Source organism: Seriola aureovittata, chromosome 3 (assembly GCF_021018895.1).
Source record: "Seriola aureovittata isolate HTS-2021-v1 ecotype China chromosome 3, ASM2101889v1, whole genome shotgun sequence".
NCBI classification, from domain to species: Eukaryota; Metazoa; Chordata; class Actinopteri; order Carangiformes; family Carangidae; genus Seriola; species Seriola aureovittata.
Window position 1 is genome coordinate 10019827 of NC_079366.1, and position 10879 is coordinate 10030705.

The window sequence follows — 10879 nt, forward strand, 5'->3', positions numbered from 1 at the left end:
AGGTGTGCAGACAGTCAGTCCCCGTACTGAATGAGCAGGCAGGTGGGTTATAAACCACAACATCTGTTTCACTGTAAAACACATTTCCCAAGTCCCTGGATTTGAAATAGATTCAGTTTCACCATAAACACAATTGAAGCCCAAAGATCTGGAGGCTGCCGAGGAAGCCTGAGCTGCTGATGTGCTGTTTGACCTCATGTGCTCCTTCACCATGTGAAGTATTTACAGAGCAGTGGAGCCTCTGACCTGCTCCCCCTTATCCCTCTGCCGTCACCTGGCTCTTCTCAAGCGGCCTGACAGAAGGAACGCTCCGTCTGTCCACACAGTACTTCCTCATGAAGCCACACGCACATTCCTCTATCTCTGATTTCAACCTTCGTGACCTTTATTTCCTAGTCACTCGCGAGCAGCACACTCCTCTCTCTTTTTGAAAATCTTTATTTATTCACAGGGGACAACTGAGTAGCTGCACTGGATCTGTTGGGAGGTTGGGTCCCTTGCTCACGGGTAGCTTGACAGTTGTTGTTGAAGAGGGAAGAAGATAACCTGTAACTTCATAAAGGAAGAGAGCAGGAACTACAGGAGGAGTATAACGGAGAGAAATGGGGCAGTGTAGCCCGAGCATGTTACCAGTCTCTCTTTTTCAGTCAGTCACGCACGCACTCGCACCCACACGCACGCACTCGCACCCACCCACACGCACGCACTCGCACACACACACACACCATACTTGGAGAAAGACAGAGATGTTGAAACAAAGGAATGTGGTAATGTTCCAGGTGAATGAAAAAGCCTTCAGTGTCTGACCTCTGTGAGCTCTATTCACCCAAACACACCCGCCTGTTATCTCTCTCTCTTATCAGCCGCACTGTCAGAGAACATGCAGCTGTATAAGAGTGTAATTATGTGTGTGTGTGTGTGTGTGCATGTGCATTTTTTTTCTACACACGTGCAGGTTTATTTGACCAGTGAGGGCAAGGGGGCTCCAGGGTCAGGGTCATTCATTGTGTGTGTGTGTGTGTTATCAGGTCTGATGTGTGTAGAGAGACAGAGTATAAACACTGAGTAAAGCTCTGTTTACTCTCTTTCTGAGTCTCTTTCATAGATTCTCCATTAGAGCGAACTCTGATCACCTACCAAGTGCTTTATCATGAGGGCAGAGTGGGTAAAGGAGACAGGATGTATTAGACAGAGTGTAGTCTTACTTAAACAACTCACTTCTATTCTTTACATCTTAAAAAATATGGAGTCCATTTGGTGGACATTTATCCAAAGCACCTTAAAGCTCCATGACTGCCTACACTTTAAATATGAGTGGCCACAAAGAAACATTGAGCCTGCTGTTTCACTCAAATACAGTATTTGGCAAAAGGCATGGTGAGCTGAGGTGATGTATTCACTGTGCGTTCAATAGCTAAAGTATATTTGAGGTGGATGGGAATGTTATTAGTTTATCAGGTATTTGGTCATAAACCATAAATTGAATAAAAGTAAAAATTTGACATGATGATGGCGCGAGAAACATGAAAATGATTCAAGTTCATCCTGTGGGAACTATGAATGTCTGGACCAAATTTCATGGCAATCCATTCAATCATTGTCGTGACCTTTCACTCACAAATGTAAGCGTATTGTGCCACTAAAGGAAAAGTCAGAGGATCACCAACATATCTGTGCGTATACACGGATATATGTACAAGATTTCATGGCAAACTATCCAAATAGTTTTTAAGATATTTCTGTCTGGTCCAAAGTGGTGAACTGACTTCTCTACTGCAATACTGGGTTGTTGCAATTGCCAGCCCACTAGCATCACTAAAAAAACAAACAAACAATGAATACAGATGTATGTCAAAAAATGTAAATCCTGCAAATGTAGCAGAAATAATTTGCTGATTTAGTGACCAACAGAAAATTAAATTTCAAATTATTTGCAGATTCTTAATTGTGAAAATGTACTGATCTTCTTTGACTTTTGTGAAAGTAAACTGAACATCTTTGGGTTTTAGTTTGTTGATATAGATCGTTGGTATCACTTTAGGAAAATGTAATGGGCATTTTTTGCCTTTTTTTTTAAATAGAAAAATGATAAATCTGTTAATCAGAAACTAACCAGACTAATCGATAATGAAAATAATCAGTACTTCCTGCCCTGTTGCAAAGGGGAAGACACGTCCTTGTTTAAGTGTTTGTGTGTAGAAACAGAGAGGGAAGAGGGGTCTAGGTGGAGACTAAGTGCTAAGTGGATGTGATATTTTTCTCAGCTCCTACACAGCACTGCACTGTGGGGGCAGAGGTCTGGGGTTTTTACCTCAAACCTGACTGTTTGGGTTGAATCAGGCCCAAACATTCCCATAATTTATTAAACACAATGAATCCAAGCCTAACTGGGTTCTGTACATCCACACCACTGTGCGACTTTATCTTCTGTATCTTTGACTGTAGTGACAAAGGTAGTGAAAATAAAAGTTTGGCAGAACTGAGGACCCCTCGTTCATTTTTTTTTTTTTTGTAGCATCACTGCTTCGTCCTTACAAACTGCTGTGGCCAGATTTACAGTAAGGCAGACCGCCTCTCTTACCCAGGAAACACTGGGGGAGATTTTGTGGGGAAAGGTCTGTTTACCTTTGGGCAGAAAAACTCCTCAATCTGTGAGGTAAAATAAACTTTTTGTGTGTGTTTACGTATCAGAACTGTGCTTTCTTAAAGAGGTTATTGTTCTTTAGATTTCATGAGACCCAGGGAAAGAAAAACAAATACGCAGGGAATCCATGTTTGTACATTTATAGCAGATGTGTGCGTGTATCTGATTTTGCATGGTTGCATCAGAGAAGTTAAGAAATCAGTACAAGACTTCTGGTCATAAAACATCCCACCCTTTGTAAGTTAAACCTTCTGTCTGATGACACGCTGACTCCAGTTGCTTCCTTTAACTTCGGCACAAGTTCAAGAATACAGGATGACAAATACCACTCTCAGTCCACACAGGGTTATCAAACACCATTACATTTTATTTTTCCAATGGTCGACACCGGTAATTTGTAATGTCCTCTTGCATGATAAACAGCTGTCCTCTGATAAATAAAATATAATGGTCCAAATATGCTCTTCTTGCTAATTCAGTTACCAAAACATTGCTCCACTTCTCCACATCAACATAGCTGCCTGGCTCAGTCAGAGGTAAAATAAAAAAAAATCCATTTTAAGGCAAGTTTGAAGCTCAAGCATGTATTTGTTTAATCTATGAAAAGTGATTAAGTGTTATGGCATGATTAATTCACTTCATCTGTTTTTATCAATACACCAAGCCAAGCATATAAACAGTTTTGCGAAATTTAGACATTTTTGTGAATTTTTGTTTTCCATTTTTATGCACACAATGTGCATATGTTTTTATGTATAAACAATAAGTGAACTTTAGACTTGCAGGAGGATAGATCTGTTTTACAGTTGGACAGAGCCAGGCCAGCTGTTTCCCTCTGTTTCCAGTATTTGTGCAAAGATAAGCTAAGCTAAGTGAGTCCTGGTTGTCGCTTCATACTCAATGGCGAGATATGAGAGTGGTATCAATTTTATCATCTAACTCTCAGCAAGAAAGCAGATGAGCGTATTGCACCAAAATGTCAAACTATTCCTCTAAGGTTCTCTGAAAACTGTAACAGCTCCAGTGCTGTGGTTCAGGTGTGAGATAGAGAAAGCAGAGAAATCGCCTCTGTTCCAGTGTTCACTTGCCTCTCTTCCTGTTATTACCTGCCTCTCCCTCAGTTTGTGTTTACGTAGTAAATAATCCACTCCTCTGCAGGGCTCCTCTTGTCTTCTCCATCTCTCAAAGCAATCAGTTGAAATGGTAGTAATCTGTTCCTTCCTTCAGATGCAAAGAGTTAAGGTTCTCCTCCAAAACACCTCCTGTCATGTCCTGCAAACGAAACAATATCTGAGTAAAAAGCAGGAACAGAAAACATGGTGGAGGGCGCAAATCTCCTCAAAACAACATAAGAAGCACTATGATTTGTCCTACTGGCTAAACTTGCTTGCTTTCCTTCTTGTCTTCATCGTCTCTGCTGCACTGCACTAATGCCAAAGGTTGTACACAGATTAAAGAGATTCAGACTGACCTACAGTTAATTAGGTTTAACCTTGGCCTATGAGAAAAGTTCAGTTGAATATATTTGTTGATTATATGGTTATTTGACATCTGGGTCGAAAATTTGTCTGATTGAGTCCAGGTGTTCGTGTATGTGTATGTGTGTGTGTGTGTGTGTGTGTGTGTGTGTGTGTGTGTGTGTGTGTGTGTGTGTGTGTGTGTGTGTGTGCGTGAGAGAGAGAGTGTAGAGAAAGAGAGAGAGTATGATTGAGTCCAGGTCTCCTTGTCCTCTGACTCTGATTACTTCTCCCAGTTTCCATAATTGAGCAATTAGTAGCCCCCATAGGTGGGGTCACTCTAGATTTGATGTCTGGATCTGGCTGGGTGATAAATAGGTAATTAGTGATTTGCCTGAATGTGTGCGTGTGTGTGTGTTACTGTACATAAAAAAAAAAAAAATGAATAAAAGAGAATATGTATATCTTAGAAAAATGCTCTGCAAAAATTAATACATTTTTTTGAATACAAAATATATGCCAAAACATCATACGTGGAAACTGACCAATGGCAAAAACATGAAATGTTTGTACAAGCATCATGTGATCAAAGATCAGGCTGCAGTCTCTACTCAATTCCTGACCGCCTCTCCTCTGCGTGTGTGTTATGTCCTGTGCCGGGCACACGCCCTCGATTATTATGTCATTAACTTAGATTACGGACCTGAGGGACACACGGTCAGAAACGGCAAACATACAACACACAAACACACTTTCTCCTCACCAGTTTAACACAGATGATGAAGGGCGCGGAGGCGTCTTTATAGTGCAGAATTGGGATTTTTGGCTTTGGTATTTCCTGAAAAGATATCAGCCAAAAGAGAGTCAAACAAATCATTTATCACTGTTACAGCTTCATAGAAATTCAGTGAAATAAAATATTTGGGTAAGCATTATTTTGAAATGTTGCCTTTAAGCTAATATCCCTGGTTTGATGACCTTGCATCCCAGCTAACTGTAACATTAAATCACAATAAACATATTACACTTATCCACAGTGGTTGACCTCACCTTGGATTCCTCATATGTGTAAAAGCCTTTCTTGATCTTGTTCTCGTCCACATCACAGAAAGCTTTGACCTGATAAATGAATCAGTGAGGCGGGGAATGCTGTCACACACTCGCATAACACAACTTCTCCCAGCAGTTCTATCACAGAGGGACCAATAACAGTAGAAAAATATATTTTAGTTATTGTCTCACAAGTGGAGGTAACGTACTTTCTTCTGATTGGTCGGGCTCAGGCCTCGGTACAGCTTCCGGCCCTGTTTCCCAGCATTCCATATGGTGAAGCTCTCCCATTGGCTGAGTACTCTCTCCTGCAGGAAGTCCACTCGTAGCTTCCAAATGGTTTCCCTGACAACAGATGAGGCGATGATCAGAGGATGGGCTCACAGAAGCATCAGGAGTACAAACTTAAAATAAGAGATGTTGTCTGTAGACGTAATTGCTTTATTTTGTCTGAAATTTAGGAAAACTAATCTAGAAAACTCGTAAGTACACGCTGAAAGAAACATTTGATAGAAGAAGTGCTCATACAATCAGATCCAATTTTTTTTCCATCATTTCTCTCAGTAATAAGATTCTACCTAATAAGTACATCTGCTGACATCTGACGGGACGTTGGTAAAAAGATGTCTGACACAGCAGGAACTTGAACTGTGACATGCTCAGATCTAGACAAACTTAAAGATAAGAGTTAACTTTTATCTCAACTCTTAAAACATTCATCAGCTTCAAGGATGCAGCTAATGATTATTATTATTAATGATTATTTTCATGATTGATTAATCTGCCAGTTATTGTCTCAACTGACTTATCGTTTGGTTTATAAGACATCAGAAAACAGTAGGAAGAACCTGAAACCATCACCTTTAGGTATTTTTGCTTGAAAATTTACTTTAAAAATGAATCAATTATCAATATAGTTGCCAATTCTTTTCCTTTTGATAAGATAATCAACTAGACAACAAATTATTGCATATCTAATCAGCTTATATATCAACCTTCTGGTTTAACGTTTAATCTATTTGCTGTAGTTTTTTTAGCAGATTATTTCCTACGAAATTAAGACTATTCCTGGTCTTTCAGGTGAACTCAATTCAAAAAGATTTTTACCTCCAAACAGAGGTTTAAACATCTGGCTTAACTGTTGGTTTACAATCTGTTGATTGTCTAAATGCTTGTGTTTTGTGCTTGTCGGACTTTGTTTTAATGAAGTTAACATGTTCCCAGATTACAGCAATTACATCATCATATCTATAATAACTGATAGAAATGATGGCCAAAAATACAAAAATTACATCCAGGTTTGCTTTTTTTATGCTTTCAGTGTCTGACCACAATCCACCCTCTAAATCTTCCAAAAGTATTTATTGTGTTTAATAAAAGCTATAATTGAACAGCAATAAAGTACTGTCTGATTTTTCAAGTAGACACCTGTACACCTGCTTATTCGTGCATTTATCCAATCAAATGCTTAAAACCCTGCAGATACAGGTCAGGAGCTTTAGTTAATGTTCACATCAAACATCAGAATGGGGAAAAGATGTGATTCAGTGACTTTGACCATGGCATGATTATTGGTTGCAGACTGGCTGCTTTGAGTCTTTCTTAAGATGATGATCTACTGAGATTTTCACACACAACAGTCTCTAGAGTTTGTGGTGCCAAAACCAAAAAAAACATCCAGTGAACGAGCAGCAGTTCTGCAGATGGGAACGCCTTGTTGAAGAGAGAGGTCAGGGGAGAATGGGCAGACTGGTTGCAGCTGATAGAAAAGACTAAGGTAACTCAGATAACCGCTCTTCACAACCGTGGTGAGCAGAAAAGCATCTCAGAATGAACAACACGTCCAACCTTGAGGTTGACGGGCTACATGAATGTAATCATGTCAGCATGACATCAGCAGAATCTCAAAGGAACGCGTCCAACATCCTGTGAAAGCCATGCCACGAAGAACTGAGGCTGTTTTGAGAGCAAAGGCAGACCCAGTATTAGTAAGGTGTTCCTAATAAAGTGTCTGTCTTGATGCTCTCCTCACGCTCTTCACCTCTTCCTCCTCCCTCACCCTCTCTCTCACACAGAGGCATGTGCTGAGTAATTATACGCATACAGTCACAGGAGGTACTCCACTCTCATCTCCTGATGTGAGCATCTCAGTGTGTCTAACAGTGGGCCTCATATGACAAACAAACCCTAACCCACCACCATCGTGGAGTGCGGGTGGTCCATGGTTTGCTTTCTATACAATCTCTATACAGGCTTTGATTCCAAGACATGGCAGTAACATGGCAGAGATTTACTGTAAACTGTATCTGCATGCACATACTGAAGCCTCCATCTCCTTAATACCCTGCAGATCAAAAGGCAAACACTTTCACAGATTCTAGTATAGATTCACACACATGAGGGGTGCACAAACATATACACACTCATGCAGGCACGCCCACATCTATAAACACAGCCTTTCCACGTTAAGAACCCTCTCAACTCAGTTACTCTATGACACCATCTTAACTAATTTTTTAAAAACATTTCTCACATACAAAAGATCTACACTCAGTTGTCAGTTTATTAGGAACACCTAGCTAAAGCTGGCGCAGCCTAACACAGCAATCCTACACTAAATCTTCCCCTCATGAAGACTATGATGTTCAACTGCATGATCATTTTGGTGGCTGCGATTTGTGGTGCTGTAGAATTGTACTGCGTTATGTTGACATGTGTTCCTATTATTTTGTCCACCTCATTTATATCAGTGAGGGCAGGCCAAGTTACAGAAACACAGTCAGATTAAAAACTGAACATTAGAACATTAGCCTGCATTAGTCTATACAACTGAGCGTACAATTACATCAATGTAAGTGTGAGAGAGAGAGACAGACAAAAAGAAAGAATATGATGGCTTAATTTAACTAGAGAGGAAGTAGGTAGGCTGTGATAGGAAAGGGTGACAAGAAGTGGGGGAGAGTGGAAAGTAGGCAAGGCGAGCTTGAAATAGGCCTCCAAAAATAGACAGATGATAGATGAAGACAGAGAGGAGGATGATCGGTGAAGGACTGCGTCAACACGGGCAGATATACGAGCAGTGGACAGATGTAGGGGAGGAAGGAAGGAAGGAAGGAGGAAAGGAAGGAGGGACAACAGGAAAGAGGGGATGAAAGGGAGGGAGGTGCGTGTGTGTGTGTGTGGTTGGGGGTTGGGGTTGGGGGGCATGAAAGACCTTCTCCTTTTGGTGCATTTTACATTTTGATGTAGAAACACACACACCTGCAGACGCTACATGACCTTGCTGAAGCACAGGCAACAGCAGGAATGTCAGCTCCTTCAGACACACACACGCACACACACCACGTTCACTTCTGTCCACAACAAGTTCGGATTCCCTCTGAGAGAGACTAAACCCTGAGAACAACACATGGTGAAATTCCTGAATCATACGCTGGGAAAGTGAATGAAATTCCAAAAACATATTCTGAAAATGTCAAGATTATGAAAACATGTGTCTCTGTGTGTGTGGGGGTGTGTGTGTGTGTGCATAATTGTGTGAGAGAGTGTCGAGCCCTGAGAAAATGTGGGATGGCAGCGGGGCAGCTGTGAGTAGGTGGATGAGCAACACTGCATCCAAATATGTGTGTGTGAGTGTAGCAGAGTGGGGATGGGAGTGTGTGGAGATACTGACTCTGTTACAGAGTGTGTGGTGGCCTTCTCGTGGTAACGGTAGATCAGCAGGCACTGGCTGACCCTGGACAGACCCCCTCCCTGACGGAGACTCTGGTAGAAGAAGATCAGATCCTCAGGGACTCCCTGGAGCGGAGGAAGTAGAGTGTGAAATAATGGTTCCAGATGTATATTCGATATTTGTTAATGGTGGCTGTGTCAGTTTAGGTAAAAGCATAATTATAAAGAAGCCAGAGCGAATCTAAAATGTTATTGTTTAAGTGAAGGTTTTAGTAGTCATCGATTAGTCGACTGAAAAAAAATTCATTGACAACTAGTGTATTATGATAATCAATTAATGATTTCAGCTGGTTCCAGCTTCTTAAATGTGAAGATTTGCTGCTTTTCTTTGTCTTTTTATGACTGTAAATGAAATGTCTTTGGACAAAAGAAGCAATTCAAAAACGTCACTTTGGGATAACTGTGATGTTTTTCATTTTTCAATTTCAATTTTAACATTTTATGGATAAAACATTTACTCGATGATTAAAATAAGCATTAGTTGCAGCCCTAGACCGAACTGACAGAACAACCTGACTGACAATGTGTTCACGAAGGGAGGCATATTGCTTAGTTTTGCCCCACACTGTCAGTAGAGTGATGGCAGCAGCTGCTGAGAGCAAAACTTAATGTTTTTGACACTGATCAATAAAATTATTTGGATTTAACAGGGAACTCCACTGATTTTACCGATACAGTCTGTTTCCAGCTCTTGGTGAATAACTACTACTGCATATGTGAAAGGATTTGTAAAAAGCCTTTTGTGTCCCCAGAGGGAGCCGCGAGAGGTCTGATGAAGTGACGTCACTTCAGTTAGATCTGAACACACCACAAATTTGGAAAAGGAAAAAGCAGGGGGCATCAAATCTAACTCTGAGTCCAGAACCAGGCTAACATTGTAGATGTTGAAACTGAACACGGATGGAGCACTGAACATGGAGCCCATCTGAGGACGCGCCGATGCTTGGACTCTGTGTCATCTAGAGAGGAATCGGGAACACAAAAAGAGAAAAAGGAACATTGGGTGCAAAGGCTTTGGGAACTCTCACCTTGCCTCCCTCGTCAAATGGCCCAACCTTCAGGAACCAGTTCCTTGAGCAGAACCATGTCGGCATGACAACCGTGGGGCCATGAGATGTGTACACCTGAGACATAGAAACAGTTCAAACTGTAACAGAAAACACTTGGATACATATAGGCCAGAAATCCCACAATATCAGTTACAGTATATTATACTGTGACTTGAGGACATACTGTACATGTCCATACAGGTCACTGTGAAGGGACAATTTTAGGTACATTTTGTGTCACTTTGTCAAATCCTTAAACACCAGGGATTAATTAGATGACATGCTACATGTAGATGCTCACCCAAAGAACTTGGGTTATATTTATAGGTCTATTTTTTTACTTCTTGCGCCATCTGAAACAAGGTTTGTGTGAGAATGGGGAAGCACTGGAGAGATAAGAGATCACATCTTAACCAACAAATGCAGATGGACGACGGAAAAAACAACTTAAATGTCTTAATAAGTCATTGGATGACCACTTGTGAAATAACATGAACACTATCTCTGATCATCATTCAAGATTTGATGACTGTGAAAGACAAAATGAAAATCCCTGTCAGAAAGCAGAAATCATACAGTGACCATATCAACTAGTGCTAGAGTTGAGAAGCTTTAAATAAACCAAATACGAGCGAGAGGTTGAGTAAAAGCACTGCAACTGATCTGAGGTTGAATAAAAGTCTGTTGTTGGTAAAGAGAGAGCATTGAGGAACAGAAAACCTGCAGCATCAACCTAAAATAAGCTTGTAGAAGTGAGAAAGCAAGAGAAACTACAGCATGACCAGTGCACCTGAAAAAACAGTATTAGTTGTAATGAGTATAAGTACAGTTTTATTTTAACATATATCAATAAATATATCTTGTATATGTTTAATGTAAACACACAAACAAGTCGGCACTCAGGCTTCTACAATCACATCCTGTAACAGTTATCAGGATATGTAATT

General features: G+C 40.7%; 1 protein-coding gene across 1 annotated transcript in view; it reads right to left on the reverse strand.

The window, feature by feature from the left end:
* Positions 1–2768: 2768 nt before the first annotated feature.
* The window catches only part of b3gntl1 (UDP-GlcNAc:betaGal beta-1,3-N-acetylglucosaminyltransferase-like 1), a 15795-nt gene continuing 7684 nt past the window's right edge, over positions 2769–10879 (reverse strand). Inside the window, exons 7-12 of the mRNA XM_056367834.1 lie at positions 9912–10007; positions 8825–8949; positions 5361–5496; positions 5152–5220; positions 4865–4939; positions 2769–3916 (exon numbers count right to left, since the gene is read on the reverse strand). Of these exons, the coding sequence (XP_056223809.1) occupies positions 3836–3916; positions 4865–4939; positions 5152–5220; positions 5361–5496; positions 8825–8949; positions 9912–10007 (582 nt within the window). The 3' untranslated portion in view covers positions 2769–3835. The remainder of the gene's footprint in view (positions 3917–4864; positions 4940–5151; positions 5221–5360; positions 5497–8824; positions 8950–9911; positions 10008–10879) is intronic.